Source organism: Haliotis rubra, unplaced genomic scaffold (assembly GCF_003918875.1).
Source record: "Haliotis rubra isolate DU_JTF1 unplaced genomic scaffold, ASM391887v1 Scf230, whole genome shotgun sequence".
NCBI classification, from domain to species: domain Eukaryota; kingdom Metazoa; phylum Mollusca; class Gastropoda; order Lepetellida; family Haliotidae; genus Haliotis; species Haliotis rubra.
Window position 1 is genome coordinate 84209 of NW_025766337.1, and position 25233 is coordinate 109441.

Consider the following 25233-nt stretch of genomic DNA (forward strand, 5'->3'; position numbering starts at 1 on the left):
ATGTAAAACTAAACTCACTCACTCATGACAGCACATTAGAGTCATTCAGTTGTCTGTCTCCAGATTCTATTCATTACATTAATTTACAGAATATGATAAACTGTTCCGTAAAAGTGTTGAACGTTTCTCGTCAATCTTTGTAACGTTTCAACACTTTTTGAAAAGCTATGTTGCTTTACAAAATAGAGCATCTCTACCGCCTTCGGAAACAGTGCTCTGGTCAAGTTTGATGGTGTTGCCTACTAAATATGTCAGAGCCTCGGATGAAATGAATACTTCCAATAATACAACAATGAATGTTTTGACTCCGATTTAAGAAAGATGATAAATGACCAGTTATGCGATGGGTTTGCTTGGTGTCCTGACATGAAGATTGTTAACAGTAGATGAAAGTTTTGTGACGGTATATGCGTGTATCCATATATTGAAGACTATAGACCTGTGTGGTATGCTTGGTGTCCTGACATGAAGATTGTTAACAGTAGATGATATTTTTTGACGGTATAAGCGTGTATCAATATATTACAGACTACAGACCTGTGAGGTATGCTTGGTGTCCTGACATGAAGATTGTTAACAGTAGATGATATTTTTGTGACGGTATATGTGTGTATCCATATATTGAAGACTATAGACCTATGTGGTATGCTTCGTGTCCTGACATGAAGATTGTTAACAGTAGATGATATTTTTGTGACGGTATATGCGTGTATCCATATATTACAGACTATAGACGTGAGGTATGCTTTGTGTCCTGACATGAAGATTGTTAACAGTAGATGATATTTTTGTGACGGTATATGCGTGTATCCATATATTGAAGACTATAGACCTGTGTGGTTTGCTTGGTGTCCTTACATGAAGATTGTTAACAGTAGATGATATTTTTGTGACGGTATATGCGTGTATCCATATATTGAAGACTATAGACCTGTGTGGTATGCTTGGTGTCCTGACAAGAAGATTGTTAACTGTAGATGATATTTTTGTCACGGTATATGCGTGTATCCATATATTGAAGACTATAGACCTATGTGGTATGCTTGGTGTCCTGACACGAAGATTGTTTACAGTAGATGATATTTTTGTGACGGTATATGCGTGTATCCATATATTACAGACTATAGACGTGAGGTATGCTTGGTGTCCTGACATGAAGATTGTTTACAGTAGATGATAGTTTTGTGACGGTATAAGCGTGTATCAATATATTACAGACTACAGACCTGTGAGGTATGCTTGGTGTCCTGACATGAAGATTGTTAACAGTAGATGATATTTTTGTGACGGTATAAGCGTGTATCAATATATTACAGACTATAGACCTGTGAGGTATGCTTGGTGTCCTGACATGAAGATTGTTAACAGTAGATGATATTTTTGTGACGGTATATGCGTGTATCCATATATTGAAGACTATAGACCTGTGTGGTTTGCTTGGTGTCCTGACATGAAGATTGTTAACAGTAGATGATATTTTTGTGACGGTATATGCGTGTATCCATATATTGCAGACTATAGACCTGTGTGGTTTGCTTGGTGTCCTGACATGAAGATTGTTTACAGTAGATGAGATTTTGTGATACCATATGCGTGTATCAATATATTACAGAGTATAGACCTGTGTGGTATGCATGATTTATTACAAGATGAGGTGTAAAATGGTTCGTCGGCAACGCCAGTCTATGTAGGACACTTTCCATCTGAAATAGCAGAAAAACACGTTTAGGGTAATCATTCTTTAAGTAAACATGGATGGCTTCCATTCTCAGACAATAGAGGCAGAAAATCTTGTCCTGTGTGAAAGGACACAATTGCATCCTCGTGTTTGATATTGTGTTGATGCATTTTCGATGCTTTCTCACTTATTTCTAACCAATAATGTTTAACAGGGTTTTCACCCATTATTAATCTCGATCGAATCTTATTGTAAGAAATGACGTCATGGCCGATGATTGCTGACGTCATTCCACAATAGTTGTGTTTCTAATAAAATGGCTGTCGTGATCAGTGCCTGTTTCTAAAGTGGAGCACAAAATGGTTAAGAAATAACGAGTAATAAAGAAAGTATTACACTTACTTGTGTGTCAAACTAATTTTGGGAAACATGTTTAAGAATTCATGTCTTACACTCTCGTCTGAGAAATACAAGAAATGTGTTTATTTGTATATCTAGTATATCTAGTGTATATCTAGTATATATCCAGTGTATATCTAGTATATATCCAGTGTATATCTAGTATATCTAGTGTATATCTAGTATATATCCAGTGTATATCTAGTATATATCCAGTGTATATCCAGTGTATATCTAGTGTATATCTAGTATATATGCAGTGTATATCTAGTATATCTCGTGTATATCTAGTATATCTCCAGTGTGTATCTAGTATATATCTAGTATATATCCAGTGTATATCTAGTATATATCCAGTGTATATCCAGTGTATATCTAGTATATATCCAGTGTATATCCAGTGTATGTCTAGTGTATATCTAGTATATATGCAGAGTATATCTAGTATATCTAGTGTATATCTAGTATATATCCAGTGTATATCTAGTATATATCCAGTGTATATCCAGTATATATTCAGTGTATATCTAGTATATATCCAGTGTATATCTAGTGTATATCTAGTATATATCCAGTGTATATCTAGTATATATCCAGTGTATATCCAGTGTATATCTAGTGTATATCTAGTTTATATGCAGAGTACATCTAGTATATATCCAGTGTATATCCAGTTTATATTCAGTGTATATCTAGTATATATCCAGTGTATATCCAGTGTATATCTAGTGTATATCTAGTATATATCCAGAGTATATCTAGTATATATCCAGTGTATATCCAGTATGTATCTAGTATATATCCAGTGTATACATGGTGTATAGCTACTCACAGGTGCCAGAGGGGGTGGTGCAGACAGCGTGGCCGCCGAATCTGGTGCAGCACTTATTCTTAGGGCAATCACTATGAGCCTGACACCCGCGAGTTAATGGAGACGCACACGTTCCTGAAATAAAACAGTTTGAATATCAACCATGATACATGTATACTAGCGTTTTATTGTCTTCCAACCTGTGTCACGGGGCACTTAAATAACTGACTGACTGAATGACTTTCTTGAAGCTGGTGAGTGAAACCGGACATATACAGCAAGAAACGTATGGTTTACACGTGTAATATCAATACTTCACAGAACTTGTTTGTCGTCAGTGCAGCTTGATAACGGTGGAAGAATATACAACCGAAATCGCTAAATGAATAAACAAGATGTAGTATCCATAACTGAAGGAACGCAAAGGCCTGTTTCCCCTGATAATACACGTATACCTTAGTTCAGAGTCATAAGACCACCCGATCCCCAATGTCCAGCTATGAGGCCACCCGATCAACAATGTCTACCCCTAACAACACGGCCATGTGTTACTGACCTTGGTGTGAGTCGGGAGCGTCGGGGTTCGGTGTGCAGGTGAAGCCCACCTCGCAAGCACACATGGCGTCAAGGGGGGTGTTGGTATTCGGGGTCAAGTTACAACCTGTAACATACACCATACATAGGAAACTGAAATATATTGTTTACAAACCGTGTGAGTACAAGAAAGATACGTTAAAACGCCTGTCAGATAAATCGTGTTAGTATTAACCTCAACAACTGTAAAATGTGAGCAAGTTGAATAGGCGTTAAACATTTTAGGCTTGGATTCGTGCCGTAATTCGTGACTTTTCTCATGGAACGCGTTGGATGTGACCAGCTGTCTGACACATACCAGGATTCACACGTTGAATAATTATAAGGTAGCATTGATATTTACAACTTTCTGGCTTGAGAATGCTGATTCAACTCCGCTGTGAACAATATGCCAGTCATGTCATGGCGTGTCGACTCTGAGGGGCACGTCCGACTGTCAATCTGAGTTTATCAACTCGAAGACACATTTGCGGAATACTTTTGAAAATCATTTTTGACGTTTGTGGGCAATTCGTGAGACAGTATCTGCCTTTGTTAGCTTAAATTCCATATTAGGATAGACTGGTCCTTGTGATAGGTGAGCTACCAAACTTACTGCTTTTCTCAAGGCGATGGGGAGTACATACTCCTGTCGCACTTCCAGGAGAAGTCTCCTTACAGCATTCGTGAGCTCCGCAATCCGCCTGTCTCGTGCAGGTTTTGGGCGGACTGTTGCAGTACTGTGTGAAGAGCTCCCCTGAAACAAACGTGGCCTTTCATTAAAAGTTAGCAAAGGCACGATCACTGGATGACGTCATCTTTATGTATTTCTGACAATGCGTGGATGTGGTGTCACGTCGTTAGAGGCTGCTTCGAGAGATTTAAACTATGTAGCGATGAAAATGACTTAGTCTAACAGCATAAGGTTGAAATAAAGAAATTGTTCGAAAAGAGTTATTAAAATCAAGTGCACCGATTGTGTGCAGTATTAGTACGGCACATAGGCGTTGTTTTTTTCAATAAGCCGACATTTTGTAATCGTTTATTTATAGTCAAACTAAAGTGGTTTAACGAGAGCACAGGTACTTTTACTCCCTTGGTATATATCAACAGAACTAGCCTGATCGTGGTATGGTCTCTATCTGAAGGCATCGATCAGTGGGTATCAGAAGGGCAGGAAATGTCTACTCACTCATCAGACAAATCCCGGCAGAAACACGCCACGTGCGGACGCAGCACTGACCACTCGAACAGTAGGCATCCGTCTGACAATCACCGGACACGCCCTGCTGGAAGAGGAAGATATAGATATAACAGTAGGTGTCTGTCAGACAATCACCGGACACGCCCAGCTGGAAGAGGAAGATATAGATAAAACAGTAGGCATCCGTCTGACAATCACCGGACACGCCCTGCTGGAAGAGGAAGATATAGATATAACAGTAGGTGTCTGTCTGACAATCACCGGACACGCTCTGATGGAAGAGGAAGATATAGATATAACAGTAGGTGTCTGTCAGACAATCACCGGACACGCCCTGCTGGAAGAGGAAGATATAGATATAACAGTAGGTGTCTGTCTGACAATCACCGGACACGCCAAGCTGCAAGAGGAAGATATAGATATAACAGTAGGTATCTGTCAGACAATTACCGGACACGCCCTGCTGGAAGAGGAAGATATAGATATAACAGTAGGTGTCTGTCAGACAATCACCGGACACGCCCTGCTGGAAGAGGAAGATATAGATATAACAGTAGGTGTCTGTCAGACAATCACCGGACACGCCCTGCTGGAAGAGGAAGGTATAGATATAACAGTAGGTGTCTGTAAGACAATCACCGGACACGCCCTCCTGGAAGAGGAAGATATAGATATAACGTATATAGACGTATAAATATAGGTACATGTGGAGGTAGAGATATAGGTAGATGTAAACGTATAAATATAGATACATATAAACGTATAAATATAGGTACATATATACGTATAAACATAGATGCATATGAACGTATAAATATAGATACATATAAACGTAAAAATATAGGTACATATAGACTGCTTCAGTGCGGCTTTTATTCCAAGCAGGCGTGGAGAGAGTGAGTGAGTGAGTTGGCTTTTACGCCGCTTTTAGCAATATTCCAACAATAACATGGCGGGAGACACCAGAAATGGACTTCACATTATGCCCATGTGGGGAATCGAAGCCGAGTCTTTGGCACGACGAGCAAAACGCTTTAACCACTAGGCTACCCCACTCCCCGGAGTGGGGAATAACTTCAACTACCATATCCTTCTATATGCAGGGCGATGGGGGCTCACAGAGTTTGTTCGCTCACCCGGGCTCGATTCCCCACGTGGGTGCAATGTTTGAAGCCATTTTCTGGTGTCCCCCCGCCGTGATATTGATGGAATATTGCTAAAAGCGGCGTAAAACTCGACTCACCCACTCACTCACTCAGTGCCCTATACGAAATAATACGAACGCGTTGTCCACTGTTTTGGCGACCTAGTAATGGACTTTGGGAGTTGATATTTTAGAATATCCCAAAAATTTGCAAATATTGCTCTCTAATTCTACCACGATTGTTATAGATACGGTAGTGGCCATTTTATCCTGTTAGTACATTGATAAACGAGAAGGTAATATATTACAATGACGTCATCCTAACTGTATCCAACTCCCACCTAGCTACAGTTACGCCGTGTCGCCGACCAGTAGCACACTTCCTCTATATATACGTAATAGTAGATCAAATGTAACGAACGTTGAATACTTACAATGGCGGCGAGAGCTACAGTTGTGAGGATCAGGTAGAGCTCCATGCTGACAAGTTTGGGACTGAAATGAAAATCCTCTCCGCGTCAGCTATTTGTACCCCTAATGATTGGTGGATTCTCCCCGGGCACCTGTCACTCAAACCTCTCTGTGTGTCACGTTATCACACATAACACTTCTAAGGGAGTTATTTCTATATCAACCCTTCCCATTCGAGAATTAATTGTGGTGTGATAAAGCTAATTAGTCCAACAGGGAAGTATACCTCTGTAAGTCATAACTATAAACATCTATTTATGACAGTTTCGAATGGTTTTAATTACCCGAGATGGCGGTTTATGAGTGACATCTACCTGAACATCATTAGGCATCAATGTTTTGTTTTCTCATAAAATGAATAAATCAACTTTTCATTATTCTCTTTGTGTTGAGAATCGTTATAAATTCTTTTAATTTCTTGAACAGGACTACGACTTGCGCGTCAAAATCTTGGTTCAGTATGAAAATACATGCTGAAATGTTTCCACTGTCCAGAGACGAACGTCGTTTGCAATGTGTCACGTTTTATCACTGCCTATTTTGTCAGGTTACTGATCTTGACGTGATCCCAGGGTGTCACTGGGCCAGACGGTCTAAACTACCGGTACACTCAAGCTAAATTAACACAAAAAACACCCCACACCATGCAACTTCCGCCCCCAAATCTGTCGACCTGTACACAACATTGAGCATACCGTTTACGACGTCGTCTCCAGACTCTATGCCTGCCGTCCGCGAATCCGAGGGTAAACCTGGATTCATCGCTAAAGACGACTACATTTCCAGTCTCTCTGGGTCGATCGGAGATGACTTTGGGCCCACAGCAGACGTTGACGTTGATGAAACGGCGTCAATATTGGCCCACGATATGGACGTCGAGAATGGAGATTGGCAGCCCGTAACCTATTACGAATGGTCTGTGAGGACAGTCGACCTCTAAACATCTCAGCCCTGGTTCGTGTAGCCGGCAGAAATCTGTCACGTAGGTGACGTAGGACGATTTGACAGTCTTCTGCTCGTGACGTCACACGTGGACGACCCGATCTTGGGCGATCAGAAGTGGTGCAAGTTGGTTGTAGACGACCTCGCAAGTCATACACAGTACGACGTCTGCATCCCATTGCTCTTGCGACGTCAATAACTGATCTTCCCGCTTGCAACATGCCAACGGCACGTTCACGTTGCATATTTGACAATCGTGGCATTTCAAGTACCGTTAGAACTGTGGTTTAAAGTGTTTTCAATTCTTGAGGCCTATGCAAACACGTGCATATGAAGAAAACTTCGATGCGCAGATCACGTGATCGACTGCACGTGCAAAACTTGATTTGGCACTAACGTCATTTGCACGACGAATGGATGGGTTTGAGTGGGTTTTGCTTACGTTTTTCTAGAGTCGACATATAGGGATCCCATTTCGGATACATAGATGTATCATTAGAGAAAAAAAATCATTATTTTTCAAATTACATTTTGTGAAGTTTCTTTTTTGACTCGGTATATATCCATGAAATTGTGTCAGTAGTAGCTTACAGTGGTGTACAAAATTGATTTTTTTTATTTTAACCAGAGTCTTTACTGAGATTACAAAACGTCAAGCAGATTCATGGAGTTTTCAGAATCCTCATGACATAAACTCCATTTGTATCAAAGACTTTCGGTGAATACTAATGTCAACTACTCGCTCTTCGTGCCGTGGCAGCTACTAGGGTAGCCTATTGGTTAAAGCGTTTGCTCGTCACTTGTATCAAAGACTTTCGGTGAATACTAATGTCAACTACTTGCACTTCGTGCCGTGACAGTTACTAGGGTAGCCTAGTGGTTAAAGCGGTTGCTCGTCACTAGTATGAAAAACTTTCGGTGAATACTAATGTCAACTACTCGCACTACGTGCCGTTGCAGCTACTAGGGTAGCCTAGTAGTTAAAGCGGTTGCTCGTCACTTGTATCAAAGACTTTCGGTGAATACTAATGTCAACTACTCGCACTTCGTGCCGTGGCAGCTACTAGGGTATCCTAGTAGTTAAAGCTGTTGCTCGTCACTTGTATTAAAGACTTTCGGTGAATACTAATGTCAACTACTTGCACTTCGTGCCGTGACAGTTACTAGGGAAGCCTAGTGGTTAAAGCGGTTGCTCGTCACTTGTATCAAAGACTTTCGGTGAATACTACTGTCAACTACTTGCACTTCGTGCCGTGACAGTTACTAGGGTAGCCTAGTGGTTAAAGCGGTTGCTCATCACTTGTATCAAAGACTTTCGGTGAATACTAATGTCAACATCACATTCTTAAACTAGATCTGGTTTCATCCGTTTCTGTGAAAGGAAAATGCATGCATGACATCTTCAATCACCAGAATTGTCCTTGTGCCGACAGACACATAACCATCTTATGTTGTTGTTATGACATACTGACATTTTATTATATCTCCCCGTGTTAGAACATTATTCGAAAGTCATCGACCGCGAGATCCATTACGACTTCGAACTGTAAAAATAAAGATCTACGCACCGGCGGCAAAATTGAGGGGACAAAATATACAACGCAAGCAAGAAATGCCAAATACTTTTGAAAAGAGCTATAAGTAACGAATTGAAGGTGATTGAAAACTTAATTCTATTATATATGTTGGATTTTACGGGAAATTGAATCGATTTAGAAAAAGTATCAATGGCCGTTTTCCAACTCGTGCCTATTTTACCTCCATGAGTGCTATGCCGTACGTGCTTCCGGTTTCATCAAGGGTGGGTACAATTACAAATATTGTGATACTGTTTCATGATCTGTATTATTTAGGGATTGAGTTGTTTTCTTTGAATGTTTTTGAGTTCAGATTCTGCTTATGAACGCGTATTTTCCAAAATCCTTGGTGTCTTGTCACCTGAAAAAAACGCGAGTTTGGCCACGCCCTTACGCGTCACCTACGGCTATCAACAATGTAAGCGTCGGAAGGTTTATCCAACAAAATCATTATAAACTCGATAAATATGATAATTATAATTTTGTTACAAGGACAATAGCATTTACTTAATCAGACAATGTGATTAATTCCAACGAAAATAGTTTGATCTATCAAAAGGATGGCACATATTCGGTATCACGATGCATGTGGAGTTGTTTGTTTACCGCCGTTGCCATGATCGTTCCTATTCGTCCAATCGGTGATGTAACATTGAGATTTTTGTTGTTTATAAATAATTAAACCGAGAGTTACTAATTTTTAGAAAAAGGGAAACTTCGGTGTTTTCCCTTCACCAAAGGACAAAAATATTGATCAAATTATTAAAAAAATATTTCATTATGAAAAATATTAGACTTGGTACCACTCGATGTGATGTGCCTGAAGTAAAAAATGGCCGTTATTTGCAGGCTGTGTGCCGAGAATTTTGGCTAACAAATTTTTAGTTCGCGGGCGTTCCGTTTTAAGGTACAAACACTAATTGAAGATTATAAATTTTAGAAAGCTGGGAAATTCATGCATTCCATACATAATTCAAATGACACATAAATCAGACTAGTTGAATAATTATTGCAAGTTTTATTTGGGGATGTCATTATGCTGCTCTCCTGTCGAATGGGTTCGACAGTAGCATTGAGAGGGTTAAAGCCATTTGCCTTGAGAGTTGAAATACATTTCTTGGCATCAGGCTTATTCGGCTCATCAAAATGAGTATTGAAATCACCCAATACAATGATTGAACCTTTTTTTAGTGTTCAGTGTCTCTATTAGAAGTGAAAAGTCATTATGGAACTCAGACATGGTAAGCTTATTTGTCTTCGATGGTGGGGGTCTGTAGATACACACCACCTTCGTAGATCTACTTTCAGCTGTAATCACTTTCTTTATCTGTTCAAATGCACTTTCCTACCCAGAGTTCCATGGGACCAGCATAGTACCTCTGCCACAGGCCAGAGAGATGTGATGATTCGTCACATCTCGTACAGTCCATTCAATGTATTGTTTTTATTTCTTACACTTTCATTTTTGACGAGTAAAGACATCTAGTTAATCCTATTTGATTGAATGGTTTACTTTCACAGAGAAAATATCCCAAAACATGTAACACTATTTCGATTTGCTCTTCTGATTTACGTATATGTACGTTTGTTTACAAACAAGGAAAAGTCCGGTCACGTGATATGCAAATTAGCCTATGGCAGTGATGATATGCTACGTCATCACTGCGCCGGAAGGAGTACAGATTCTATTTAGCTTTAACTGCAACACCTCCTCCCATGGCTGTTAGTCGTGGTAACTGTTTGAGTTCGTAGCCCTTTGGAACTAGATCAACTAAGACAGTTTCATCACCGGCTCGTTTTAACCAGTTGATCCACCAATTGCTTACGTCCCCCTTTTCTCGCCACGTCGGCCGCTGTCTGTCCTTCGTTGTTCCTGGCGTTGACGTCCACCACGTTCAGGGACAGTATCAACTCCACCGTCCCCGCATCATATCCCTGACAGGCCAAATGAAGGATGTTGTTACCGCCACCGTCCACCAATGACACATCAGCTCCTCTACTCAGTAAGAGCTCCATCACATCTCTGTGTCCCCGCTCTGCTGCCATCATCACAGGTGTCATGTTCCTCTCTCCTCTACAGTTGACGTCCAACACGTTCTGGGACAGGATCAACTCCACCGTCCCCTGGTCTCCTCCATAACAGGCCAAGTGAAGGGTGTTGTTACCGTCCTCGTCCACCAGTGACACATCAGCTCCTCTACTCAGTAGGAGCTCCACCATATCTCTGTGTCCCTCATCTACTGCCGCCATCACCGGTGTCGTGTTACTCCCTCCTCTACAATTGACGTCCACCACGTTGAGGGACAGGAGGAACTCCATCGTCCCTACGTCTCCTCCCTCACAGGCCCAGTGAAGGATGCTGTTACCGCCACCGTCCTCCAGAGACACATCAGCCCCTCTACTCAATAGCAGCTCCACCACATCTCTGTGCCCCGACCTTGCTGCCCACATCACCGGTGTCCAGCTCCACTCTCCCCTACAGTTGATGTCCACCTGGCCCAGATCCAGGACACGCTTCACCTCGGCCATGTTCCCATCAAGACAGGCAGCAAGGAGGTCGTCGACATGTCCGGGGTCGGAGTCCTTCTGTCTCACTGTAACAGAAACTTGTACATTGCACACGTGATGTCACTGTCTATCAATACAATACAGGAAATACTTGTACATTGTACACGTGATTTCACTGTGACGTTTGGTGCAGATCTAACGTCAAGAATAGTGCTTATCTACTGAACGAAGACACGTAATAAAAATTCTGTATTTACTGTTTCACCATAAACTTCTTCTCAGTACCTTATCCTGATCGGTGATACAAGTGTTGACACTGGCATGCCATTCCAGCACCACAGACCTGCCTACTGCTCTCACCTCCTTGACGTGGAACAATAACTTATCCTGATCTGTATAACAAGTGTTGACACTGGCGTGACATTCCAGTACCACATTCTTGCCTACTGCTCTCACCTCCTAGAAGTGGAACAATTACTTATCCTGATATGTGATACAAGTGTTGACACTGGCGTGACATTCCAGCACCACAGACCTGCCTACTGCTCTCACCTCCTTGACGTGGAACAATAACTTATCCTGATCTGTGATACAAGTGTTGACACTGGCGTGACATTCCAGTACCACAGTCCTGCCTACTGCTCTCACCTCCTTGACGTGGAACAATAACTTATCCTGATCTGTGATACAAGTGTTGACACTGGCGTGACATTCCAGTACCACAGTCCTGCCTACTGCTCTCACCTCCTTGATGTGGAACAATAACTTATCCTGATCTGTGATACAAGTGTTGACAACGGCGTGACATTCCAGTACCACAGTCATGCCTACTGCTCTCACCTCCTAGAAGTGGAACAATTACTTATCCTGATATGTGATACAAGTGTTGACACTGGCGTGACATTCCAGTACCACAGTCCTGCCTACTGCTCTCACCTCCTTGACGTGGAACAATAACTTATCCTGATCTGTGATACAAGTGTTGACACTGGCGTGACATTCCAGTACCACAGTCCTGCCTACTGCTCTCACCTCCTTGACGTGGAACAATAACTTATCCTGATCTGTGATACAAGTGTTAACACTGGCGTGACATTCCAGTACCACAGTCATGCCTACTGCTCTCACCTCCTTGACGTGAAACACTTCCACCAGCTTGCGACACTTTGCCGGTGGTTCCCCTCTCCATCACGTCACTCGAGGCTGAAGAAAAACAGTTAGGTTTCAGAAACGACAGACAGAAGTTCCATACATTATACTCAGTTCATGATTAGTAATAGATTAATACATCATTTGCAGTTGCATTTTAGGATTGGGGCTAGTAACATTAAAACCATATGCGTATGTTGTAACTACAGGGTCTTGGCAGAGACCATTTATTATATGGTCTCTGGTCAGTTAAATATACTTGGACGCTAGTTTTTGTGTTACGTGACCCTGTATTTGTAACTACACGCACAAGACCTATACATTATATCCAGTCGTTATATCCTTTTGTAATCGACCTTTTTATTCGTACTAGCTCTATACATTATATTCAGTAGATCTACATACAATATGTCCAGTTGCTGGTTTAGTACTAGATCTACATACAATATGTCCAGTTGCTGGTTTAGTACTAGATCTACATACAATATATCCAGTTGGTAGTTTAGTACTAGATCTACATACAATATATCCAGTTAATGGTTTAGTACTAGATCTACATACAATATATCCAGTTGGTGGTTTAGTACTAGATCTACATACAATATATCCAGTTGGTGGTTTAGTACTAGATCTACATACAATATATCCCAGTTGTTTGGTTTACATACAATATAGATCTACATACTAGACAATATATCCAGTTGATGGTTTAGTACTAGATCTACATACAATATATCCAGTTGGTGGTTTAGTACTAGATCTACATACAATATATCCAGATGATGGTTTAGTACTAGATCTACATACAATATATCCAGTTGGTGGTTTAGTACTAGATCTACATACAATATATCCAGTTGGTGGTTTAGTACTAGATCTACATACAATATATCCAGTTGGTGGTTTAGTACTAGATCTACATACAATATATCCAGTTGGTGGTTTAGTACTAGATCTACATACAATATATCCAGTTGATGGTTTAGTACTAGATCTACATACAATATATCCAGTTGGTGGTTTAGTACTAGATCTACATACAATATATCCAGTTGGTGGTTTAGTACTAGATCTACATACAATATATCCAGTTGGTGGTTTAGTACTAGATCTACATACAATATATCCAGTTAATGGTTTGTACTAGATCTTTAGTAGTTAGATCTACATACACACAATATATCCAGTTGGTGGTTTAGTACTAGATCTACAATAGATCCAGTTGGTAGATTAGTACTAGATCTACATACAATATACCCAGTAGGTGGTTTAGTACTAGACCTACGTACAATATATCCAGTCGGCGGTTTAGTACTAGATCTACATACAATTTATCCAGTTAATGGTTTAGTACTAGATCTACATACCATATATCCAGATGATGGTTTAGTACTAGATCTACAAACAATACATCCAGTTGATGGTTTAGTACTAGATCTACATACAATATATCCAGTTACTGGTTTAGTTCTAGATCTACATACAATACATCCAGTTGATGGTTTAGTACTAGATCTACACACAATATATCCAGTTGGTGGTTTAGTACTAGATCTACACACAATAGATCCAGTTGGTAGATTAGTACTAGATCTACATACAATATACCCAGTAGGTGGTTTAGCACTAGACCTACGTACAATATATCCAGTCGGCGGTTTAGTACTAGATCTACATACAATTTATCCAGTTAATGGTTGAGTACTAGATCTACATACAATATGTCCAGTTGGTGGTTTAGTACTAGATCTACATACAATACATCCAGTTGATGGTTTAGTACTAGATCTACATACCATATATCCAGATGATGGTTAAGTACGAGATCTACATACAATATATCCAGTTGATGGTTTAGTACTAGATCTACATACCATATATCCAGATGATGGTTTAGTACTAGATCTACATACAATACATCCAGTTGATGGTTTAGTACTAGATCTACATACAATATATCCAGTTACTGGTTTAGTTCTAGATCTACATACAATACATCCAGTTGATGGTTTAGTACTAGATCTACATACAATATATCCAGTTACTGGTTTAGTTCTAGATCTACATACAATATATCCAGTTGGTTTATAATTCCACTGGTTCTGTAGAGATCTGTTACTATACATAACATATTTGATGCAATACATTCAGTTGGCTTTCACAACCGGACCTACACAGTACATTCATGTGATTTGCTTCTATATCAATCAGATACAAGGTTGTTCACTAGTCAGTTTGCCGTATCTTAAAGGAAGCGCTCAAAGATAATAAAGATGGGACATTGCAACCTGTTTATAGTATTGATTTTATCGCCATCCACGTTACTGCACAATGTTCTGACAGTTGTACCTCCATGTTGTTCAGCTTCATCCCCGGCTCGTTGATGGGCCCCTGACTTCAAGTCACTAGACACTGGAGCAGACACAATGTTCAGGCAGTCTCCAGTTTTACCTCCATGTTGTTCAGCTTCATCCCCGGCTTGTTGATAGACCCCTGTCTTCAAGTCACCAGACACTGGAGGAGAGAATATGATACTTAGAATATTAGACTTTATGTAATCTACATTCTAATGAAGAATTGTCACAATCTAAAAGGAGAAGGCCCCGCCCTGTAGATACACCAGCCCCGCCCTGTAGATACACCGGCCCCGCCCTGTAGATACACCAGCCCCGCCCTGTAGATACACCGGCCCCGCCCTGTAGATACACCAGCCCCGCCCTGTAGATACACCAGCCCCGCCCTGTAGATACACCAGCCCCGCCCTGTAGATACACCAGCCCCGCCCTGTAGATACACCAGCCCCGCCCTGTAGATACACCAGCCCCGCCCTGTAGATACACCGGCCCCGCCCTGTAGATACACCGGCCCCGCCCTGTAGATACACCAGCCCCGCCCTGTAGATACACCGGCCCCGCCCTGTAGATACACCAGCCCCGCCCTGTAAATACACCAGCCCTGCCCTGTAGATACACCAACCCCGCCCTGTAGATACATCGGTCTCGTTCAGTATTTCTGCTAGTGCACCAATTTTCTGGTATTGAACAACCAAACATCGTTTACATCACATCATGTTTCATATCAAGCGATCTGAAGGACTTGTCAATGGTTCTGTGTTGCAGGACGGCAACATCAAAGGTCGACCTATGCCTATCTATTTCCACATTATGTGGCATAACTAACTGATCAGATGACATTTGTGTTTCCAAAACAAGCACTGCACAAAAACACGAGATCCGCTATATAAACAAAGGCTTGTGTGTGTATTTGAATTGATACATTCAATATTCTCCATCTCGACACAAACCCACATCTATTTATAGACCCAGTTTTGTGTGACTGAATTCCTTCTCAACGTTCACTTTTTAGACAACAAATGTGCTTCAGAAAAATAGACTCGGCAACCAGGGTGGTAAACATACACATTTGCCGTCAAACTTCCAAATTACCTTATTAATGTCACTGACTCTGAACTAATATGGCTCAATACAAATGAAAAGTAGCCCGTGTTTATGATGACTGCCTCCACATTTTCAGTTTACTTAAACCCTGACTTTACATCTCATACAAGATTCACATTCCCTCAATTCGGCCTCTCCGAAAACCTGGCCTGGTATGACCCAGTGCTAGATATCTGACGTCACAACATGACGTAACTTGACAGATGCAGTTTCGCGGCAGTGGCCAGGGAGCAGCTGTTTGTTCTTTTATATTATTTGTGACTGACGGAAACGTGGCATGCTATATTCGTTGTTGGATTGAACTCAGTATAAAAAATTGACAGTACTCTGAGGACTACAGACATTTTCAATGGCCGTACAATTTTATTAATTTACTGGCTATGGGTATCTGGTTTTAATCAGTATCGTGTATTTATATTTATTGCTTTAGTTATAAAAGGAATTCTAAGATGCTTCGGTGAAAGATCAAAGGCGCCGACAGTACTTTATCAGACGATAATGTGCAATTTTTGCATTACGTCACAGTGTAATGCGATTCTAGTGTGCCCCCTCGTAATCGAATAAATTTGCATTACGTCACAATGTAACCGACGTCACGATGCATGTCAGTTGTCATCGCCTCGTACAGCCTCCTACAGTAAAGTACTCCGTTGCATCCCGTTTCTTGGTTTGCAGTTGCTTCACGCAGCTAACGTCACTGGTGGAAACATTACGTTCATGTTTTCCGGCGTTTAAAATGTTTCAATTCGACTCACAAGTTTTGCAACGACACGGTAACGTTCGCTATGTTTACATTCCAACAATGCAATCGTGGAATGTCGCTCAGCTTCGTCTGGATGTACTGATCTAAACTTACGTTGGTAGTAGAAATGCGACATTCATATGGTTTACGCTAATCACAGATGTAATTAAAATAAATTAGGGAAGATATTTAATCCGAACGTAAACCGTCATGAAACTGTCTGTCATTTGTTTTTCTGGTAGCGTTTGTCTTAACGTAGGGGGGAGACACATCAATAGAACAGCACGCCAGTTAGCCCTGTGCGAGGATTTTTAATTTAGGTCACCGACACCGTCGATTGTTTTCTGCCTTAGATTAATCGTTTTTAAAGTTTTAAATTTGGCATCTTAGAAAAGAAATACAGTTCGCTCTACCACCATGTATAGTGTTATATTTCCCCCTGAGCTATTATGACGTTAAAGCACACGGACGCAGGGAGAAAGTGTGCTTTATTACACTATACATGGTGGTAGAGCGAACTGTATTTCTTAAACAAAACAGTGCGTTGAATAGGAAATCCACGTGATAGTTTATGATTATACAGTGTAAAGTTGGTCGCGTGATTGGATAAAGTACTAATTGAAATGTGTTTAAAGCGAAAGTATTCAAATGTACAGTAAGTTCAAATCTTAAACAAATATCAAACTGTACATATGTCAACGTTTGCCAGTCAATTTCTGAACTTTTGCCAGTCGATTAAAGTTACTATCTGCAAAATATTTAATTACCTTAGTAGTGATAAAAAAAAGTGAAAAGATCTCTCGGCATTTTCCTGTAATGTCATCGATATCATATAACAGTCAAGGCAGTTCCCAAGACTGAATTCGAAAGTGTAACTCAGCAGTACGTCACAATGAGCAGTTCAGTCGGGTAGCAGTACTGTGTGGCCCAACAATAGGCATTCAATCGGGTAGCAGTACTGTGTTGCCCAACAATAGGCATTCAGTCGGGTAGCAGTACTGTGTGGCCTAACAATGGGCATTCAATCGGGTAGCAGTACTGTGTGGCCCAACAATAGGCATTCAATCGGGCAGAAGTACTGTGTGGCCAAACAATGGGCATTCAATCGGGTAGCAGTACTGTGTGGCCAAACAATGGGCATTCAATCGGGTAGCAGTACTGTGTGGCCAAACAATGGGCATTCAATCGGGTAACAGTACTGTTTGGCCCAACAATGGGCATTCAATCGGGTAATAGTACTGTGTGGCCCAACAATAGGCATTCAGTCGGGTAGCAGTACTGTGTGGCCTAACAATGGGCATTCAATCGGGTAGCAGTACTGTGTGGCCCAACAATGGGCATTCAATCGGGTAGCAGTACTGTGTGGCCAAACAATGGGCATTCAATCGGTTAACAGTACTGTTTGGCCCAGCAATAGGCATTCAATCGGGTAACAGTACTGTTTGGCCCAACAATGGGCATTCAATCGGGTAACAGCACTGTCTGGCCATACATTGGGCATCCAATCGGGTAACAGTACTGTTTGGCCCAACAATATGCATTCAATCGGGTAGCAGTACTGTGTTGCCCAACAATGGGCATTCAATCGGGTAGCAGTACTGTGTGGCCCAACAATAGGCATTCAGTCGGGTAGCAGTACTGTGTGTGCCAACAACAGGCTTTCAATCGGGTAACAGTACTGTGTGCCAAAGCAATTGGCAATTCAATCGGGTACCAGTACTGTGTGCTCAAGCAATGGGCAATTCAATCGGGTAACAGTACTGTGTGCCCAAGCAATGGGCAATTCAATCGGGTAGCAGTACTGTGTGCCCAAGCAATGGGCAATTCAATCGGGTAACAGTACTGTGTGCCCAAGCAATGGGCAATTCAATCGGGTAGCAGTACTGTGTGCTCAAGCAATGGGCAATTCAATCGGGTAACAGTACTGTGTGCCAAAGCAATGGGCAATTCAATCGGGTAGCAGTACTGTGTGCCCAAGCAATGGGCAATTCAATCGGGTAACAGTACTGTGTGCCCAAGCAATGGGCAATTCAGCCGGGTAGCAGTACTGTGTGCCCAAGCAATGGGCAATTCAATCGGGTAGCAGTACTGTTTGGCCCAACAATGGGCATTCAATCGGGTAACAGCACTGTCTGGCCATACATTGGGCATCCAATCGGGTAGCAGTACTGTCTGGCCCAACAATATGCATTCAATCGGGTAGCAGTACTGAGTGGCCTAACAATGAACATTTCAATATGCGTGGCCCAACACTGGCTGGGTGAGAAAGGACGGTATCGGTTGTCGCATTGTTATTTTCAGGTTCAGATATATAGTCTGAATGTCAACGGGGAACTAACTGCGATTTAGGAAGTTATTGTATTGTTTAGAACAAATTAAAATCTACATTCGTGATCAACTCACGTTTTCCCGGGACCAGCCGAATATCAGCTCGTGCCCCACTGGAAGGATTTCATATTGGCGTATGAACAGAATAGATCTACTTTAAACAAGAATGACAACTCTATTTCTGTTTAATTCAAACACAAATACACATTACTTGAGCTCTGAAAAGTTGCTGATTTTAAAATGTTTTAACCTGATTTGAACATGTTAAAACATGTTTCAATAAGTACAAAAAGAGACACAAAAATGGCTTTGAAACATATCTCAATCTGAAGAATTCGTGGAGAGTCCTATCATGATTTAGTGTTAGCGGTGTCTACCAGTTGTCTCAAATTGCACGCGTAACCTGCCTGCCATCCTTCCACGCGTTTTGATTGGTTTGTCGGATTTTCGCGCATGACTTTAATCGTTGGGGGGAGGAGTCTTCCTGGAGGTTACGGAAAGGGGAGAGTGGTGTTGATTCTCCCGTAATGACACGAGTGGGTCACGAATGCACATCCACTGTTGTCTCTTGAATAGAGTTGTGTCACTTTGTGTTGAGTATTCCATAGGTGGAGAAAGCAGCAGTTTACAACAGCGGAAGTGACACGAAAGGGCATATACTATTGAAATCCCTTTAAAATAAACTGTTCACATGAACTACATATGATTGTGGCTGACATATGGTAATGCATATTGAATCCTGTGGATTGTACGTGAAGAGTCACCAGGTGTTTGTGTTACTGATTGATCGATCGATTTATCGACTGATTGATTGACTGATTGCAGACTTTCTTCTGTTCTGTTGTCCTTGGTATTTCTGTTACAAGGTGTGTTACCGTGTTTGCAATCTTTAGCTGCATGACGTGTGGGCACTGGCTTCACATGTGCTGTTCAATGTGCCCAAGGGTGTTGGTGTGGGCACTGGCTGCACATGTGCTGTTCAATGTGCCCAAGGATGATGGTGTGGGCACTGGCTGCACATGTACTGTTCAGTGTGCCCAAGGGTGATGGTGTGGGGCACTGGCTGCATGGTACTTGATTGTCCCCTCAGCAACAAACAAGAAGTTGGGGCATTTTCTCCCGTACGGAGTTATCTCCCTTATCCCCTTACAAAGCCTATGTGGCTACCTAAACTACAGTATTAAAGCAAGTGAACATGATACTGGGTAAACGTTAAATTCAACAGAAGAATAATGTTATAGAGATCAAACCTTTCTTGTCTTGTTCTCTTCCGTTTTCGCTCTTGGTGGTTTTCTCTTGCACTGCATCCTGATGTTCCTGTACCTGTAATGATGCAAGTTTATTTTACCCCACTAGATGAAGTATGATTTGTGGTTTGAGCCGTACTCACGATCGAAACAAATTGAGTATAAAGAGAAGAAATTACTTCAAGAGTTGAGTATGTGATACATATTTACTCGACAGCTTGAGAACGTAAAGGAGACTTTTCCTGTCATGTCGAGTACACAGAAGAATATTTACCTGAACAGGTAGAGTATACAGAAGAATATTTACCTGAACAGGTAGAGTATACAGAAGAATATTTACCTGAACAGGTAGAGTATACAGAAGAATATTTACCTGAACAGGTAGAGTATACAGAAGAATATTTACCTGAACAGGTAGAGTATACAGAAGAATATTTACCTGTACAGGTAGAGTATACAGAGGAGTATTTACCCCTCTTGTTGAGCATACAGAGGAGTATTTACCTGGCAGGTTTCGTATACAGAGGGATATTTACCTGAAGAGGTTGAATATACAGAGGAATATTTACCTAAACAGGTAGACTATACAGAGGAGTATTTACCTGAACAGGTTGAGTATACAGAGGAATATTTACCTGTCATGTTGAGCATACAAAGGAGTATTTACCTGGCAGGTTTGTATACAGTTGGATATTTACCTGAAGAGGTTGAGTTACAGAGGAATATTTACCTGAACAGGTAGACTATACAGAGGAGTATTTACCTGAACAGGTTGAGTTACAGAGGAATATTTACCTGAACAGGTAGAGTATACAGAGGAGTATTTACCTGAACAGGTGGAGTATATAGAGGAGTATTTACCTGAACAGGTTGAATATACTGAGGAATATTTACGTAAACAGGTAGACTATACAGAGGACTATTTACCTGAACAGGTTGAGTTTAGAGAGGACTATTCACCTGAACAGGTTGACTATACAGAGGAATATTTACCTGAACAGGTTGAGTATACAGAGGAGAATTTACCTGAACAGGTAGACTATACAGAGGAGTATTTACCTGAACAGGTAGACTATAATATATAATATATCCCTGACATAAAAGGAGTATGCTCAGACACAAGGATGCAGGAATACATATGCTATTTACCTTGCTCTCTGTTGCTGCTGTCCTTGCATCTAAAACCAGAAATAAAGTGTTTTCATGTTATATTCAGCGTTTAACTGACATCATATTTTGTCGATGTAAATAAAAGTGTTGTTTAAAATGAAAAATATGATTGATTGATGGTGTACCTGTTTAATAATTGCACTGATGATTTGCAAACATGCATGTGTTTATCTAAAGAAATCTCCACAGTAAGACCTATCTACATCTGACTACTTGAAATATGTACTGCCTCACTTATAACGTGGAGTTTGTACGTATAAGAAATACCTTTAAGTTGATGTTCCAGCTTGATTTGGTTAGCGTCCTTTTCCTCGATTACCTTACGTAGTTTTTGTATCTGTAATCAATAAAATTGATGGTGTTTTGGGATTATGCCAATGAAACAGACAAACTGAATTATTTCTCATTTACAGTCATGTCCCCTAAACAATATCCATACCGTGAGACCTTTTTTAATTCGGACGAGTGTGTATCCACAATTCACAAAGAGAGAAAATGTATGAACGAAGTACATTCACTATTTCCATCAGAGCTTTAGAATGTTGTCGCATAATGAAAGGTATACTGTCCACATGCAATCAGCTTGTAAGATTCTAATGCATCAGTCAATGACCTCTTGCTGAAGTGTTTATCTACGAACAGTTCTAATAAACTACCACGTTTCAACCTATTGTGAATTCACAATTTCGTTGTACAAAATTTCAACTGCAAACTTTGATCGTTAAGATTTCCGAAACCACTCATTTAAGTCAATCATGCTGGAAGAGATGATACTAAGTTCATATGATGTATAATGAGCTAACTAGGCCTTGACACGTCTTCAAGCGACATGGGGGTAATGACTGATTTATGATGGAAATATCTACTGTCACCTGGTTAATATGTGCTGATGGGAGTGAGTCTTTCACCATTAATATGGTGAGGTATATGGAGTAGTACTTGCCTGTTTCTGTAATTCTATATTTTTTCTCAGTTCATCTGAAAATAATGAGAGTGTATTATTTTTTTTTTAGAGGACATCATTTGTAATATACTTCTAGATACAGCTGCAAGAGTTACATAACAAGCTCATGTCAATGAGAATAATTTGATGGTTGTAGGCATTTAAACCAAGTAGATAACCACAAAACATTTGTAATTACATATGTATATTCGCCTGATATAACTTTACGTGTTTTATTGTATTATGCATACCTTCACATCGGCGCTTTTGTTTTGCCTGTTCGACTTCAATTTTCTGCATCTGTAATAACATTAGCATTATATATTTGACATTCATTCATCTAGTTATGAGAAGGCATCCACACCTTAGCTGTGCTAAATGTACAAACATGTGCTCATAATTAGACATATACTTTATACTTTTTGACTTCGTATCAGTCATCAGCAGGGAGTCTATTGTTTTATATATATATACATATATTAACGTGTTTTGTTATGGCGCAGCAGGGGATCGATCCCCATAGGAAAAGAAGATAATGATACCGTAACGTCGCAGTATAGGACCTTTCCCTAGTATTTGTTTATAGGGAGGAGGGAGGAGAAACAATCTGTGTTGTTGTATACTTAAGACGAGAAAATCAGTTCCCAATTACATATATTCATATACAGTTATTCTATATTCTATACTTCAAATTGCATCAATTAGGAGCGCGTATGCAATAAAAACTACAATGGTTTCGCTAGAGGGAATTTTCAAAATGATGGTCGAAAAGTCGATACAAAAGCATTTGATCGTTCAATGCTCTTCAAAATATAATATATGAAAACCTGCCTTTTCAGCGAGTGCTTTCTGATCATTCTTCCGATCTGAAAAAGACATAATTTCTGGTTGTATTTAAATGGATTCTGAATCTGTGTCTCTGTGATATTCCTCCATTTAAAAACAGTTAACATGAAGAATACACTAAAATTATACATTGGACTTTCATCACCTGTGTGACATAAACCAGCTGTTCGGCCAGCTACATCATTATCAGTAACTTATTATGTGGGGTTGTTTTTCTCAGTTAGTTGTGGCGAATAATCCCGATATTAAAAAACAAGCAGCTTTGACTAATTAGTTCACTCAATTACTTTAAGGACTTCCCAAATTCAATGAAATGAACAAACCTGAAAGGTCATTTCCCAACTGAAGAACCTGTAAACAGAAAACGTGTCAAAAAGAATCAAACCTCTTAATGTTCTTTTGAAACATAGTGTAATGTACGATCTGAGTGGGCTATATCTGCTCCATCTACTGACGAAAGTCAACATACATTCGAGAGAACTATCTGCTCTAACCCAATACAGACTTCAGGCAACCTGCTTCATAATTCTGAACTCGCCTTCAACGGAGTTAATGTTCATAAGATGCTTAACTGTCATTTCAATTTATTGTTGAAACTGTTTATCTAAACATGCAGAGGCCTTTTAGAAATGAACCACTCAAAATAACATAGCATTAAAATTTATTGTGATATGTTAAACATTCTTCATAAAGCTATTGCAAAGGAAGACATACTTCCTCGGACATGCACCCACATTTCATGTATGACAGTTGTTATAATATAGACTATTACCCAAACGGGATTAGATGCTCAAATAATAAGCCACTAACCCCATACTACGCTGAAACATTGTACAGCCAACATTTCCACGATAGCGGTTGAAACATGCTAAGTCTGGAAAGAATCTGTTTATAAATTCCCCCCTCAAAACGCATTTGATATAGCTGGGACTGGTCTTAACCCCAGGACACAAGAAGCACCCTCTCTTTTCCGTTCTTCTTGTCTTTGAAGTTGTTATAGCAGCGCTTGGACACCCCTTGCATTTAATCATCAGTACAAAATGGTTGAATACTTTCAAATACAAGTCTCAGTTAGAGCTGTAACACCATTGACATGGTTGAAACCGAAGTAAAAACTATTTGACCCTTTCAATACAAGAGCATCGTCCTTTTTAGTGAAAAGAGATATAAAGCCGATAAAAGAGCCTTGCAAACACATCTGCTGTAAACACCTGCACCTAAATACGATACAGTGTATTTGGTTGAACTATTTGTTCTATCGTTATTTGATAAAAGTGTTGGAGGGAGCTAGCACATTATGTCAGTGTTGTAACGTCATTCATCTGAGCAGCAGGACCTGACTTTCCAGCACTACTTTGTGTTACAGTAACCTGCCACGTGTAAATGTTTAGGAAATCAGGTGAAATAGTCTTACCAATCTGTACAGTTCCGCAATGCTCTCCCTTTCAGCTAGAAAACAGAAGAAAAAGTTATACCTTGATATTAGCCAATACAATGAGAAAAAAAGTGTTTGTATATAGTACGTGAAACAACCTAGAAATATTTCATGTGCGGTTACTATCTTATTCATCTATTTACATAACTCTAGTTTCCATGTGACATTATTGGTGCGTAACTGACTTGAAGAACTTGAAAATGTTCGTACCTTTTACATCAGTGCCATATTTTGTGAGATTCTGGATCAGATCCCGCACCTACAATTAATACAAAAAAATACCCTGAAGTCAATTGTCTCTGAATTCGTAGATTCTGTGAAAACATGTATGGAACATACAAAATACTCTATATTTTGTCAAATTGGTCAGATGCTAGTGAAGGATCGGTCTCATTAGAATAAGATATCACATGTGCTTGCCGGATATTCTTCCCTCACTCTACACGCCGTGGAGGTTAGAATCCTAGACAATAATTGGTTACATTGAAAGGTTCCCTGACTCGAACTGTTATCACATGTGTCCTCAGATCTCTAATAGAAATGTCATTTTCAGTACACCTCAACATGAACCTTACTGTATTGCTATCTATCTTCTGTTATGTTAAGGT

At 40.4% G+C, this 25233-nt stretch overlaps 3 protein-coding genes across 6 annotated transcripts in view; 1 reads left to right on the plus strand and 2 right to left on the minus strand.

Moving 5' to 3' along the window:
• The window catches only part of LOC124278024 (poly [ADP-ribose] polymerase tankyrase-2-like), a 169620-nt gene that overhangs the window by 77537 nt on the left and 66850 nt on the right, over positions 1-25233 (plus strand). The gene's annotated exons all lie outside the window — the stretch shown is intronic.
• LOC124278042 (keratin-associated protein 10-6-like) lies at positions 1633-6976 on the minus strand. The gene is made up of 6 exons (XM_046713792.1): positions 6244-6976; positions 4654-4750; positions 4078-4218; positions 3445-3549; positions 2910-3023; positions 1633-1703 (listed from the first exon to the last, which is right to left on the minus strand). Exons 1-6 carry the CDS (start codon positions 6286-6288, stop codon positions 1684-1686), a joined length of 522 nt encoding a protein of 173 aa, XP_046569748.1. The 5' UTR covers positions 6289-6976; the 3' UTR covers positions 1633-1683.
• LOC124278030 (ankyrin repeat and KH domain-containing protein mask-like) overlaps positions 9803-25233 on the minus strand; it is a 32265-nt gene continuing 16834 nt past the window's right edge. For 2 of the 4 annotated variants that reach the window (XM_046713768.1, XM_046713767.1), the window contains exons 12-23: positions 24836-24884; positions 24605-24639; positions 23514-23541; positions 23176-23210; positions 22596-22644; positions 22345-22379; positions 21636-21738; positions 21381-21409; positions 20235-20307; positions 14806-14970; positions 12436-12510; positions 9803-11393 (exon numbers count right to left, since the gene is read on the minus strand). In XM_046713768.1, the coding sequence (XP_046569724.1) occupies positions 10585-11393; positions 12436-12510; positions 14806-14970; positions 20235-20307; positions 21381-21409; positions 21636-21738; positions 22345-22379; positions 22596-22644; positions 23176-23210; positions 23514-23541; positions 24605-24639; positions 24836-24884 (1485 nt within the window). In that variant the 3' untranslated portion in view covers positions 9803-10584. The remainder of the gene's footprint in view (positions 11394-12435; positions 12511-14805; positions 14971-20234; positions 20308-21380; positions 21410-21635; positions 21739-22344; positions 22380-22595; positions 22645-23175; positions 23211-23513; positions 23542-24604; positions 24640-24835; positions 24885-25233) is intronic. The other 2 variants (XM_046713770.1, XM_046713769.1) reach the window with 2 other exon arrangements.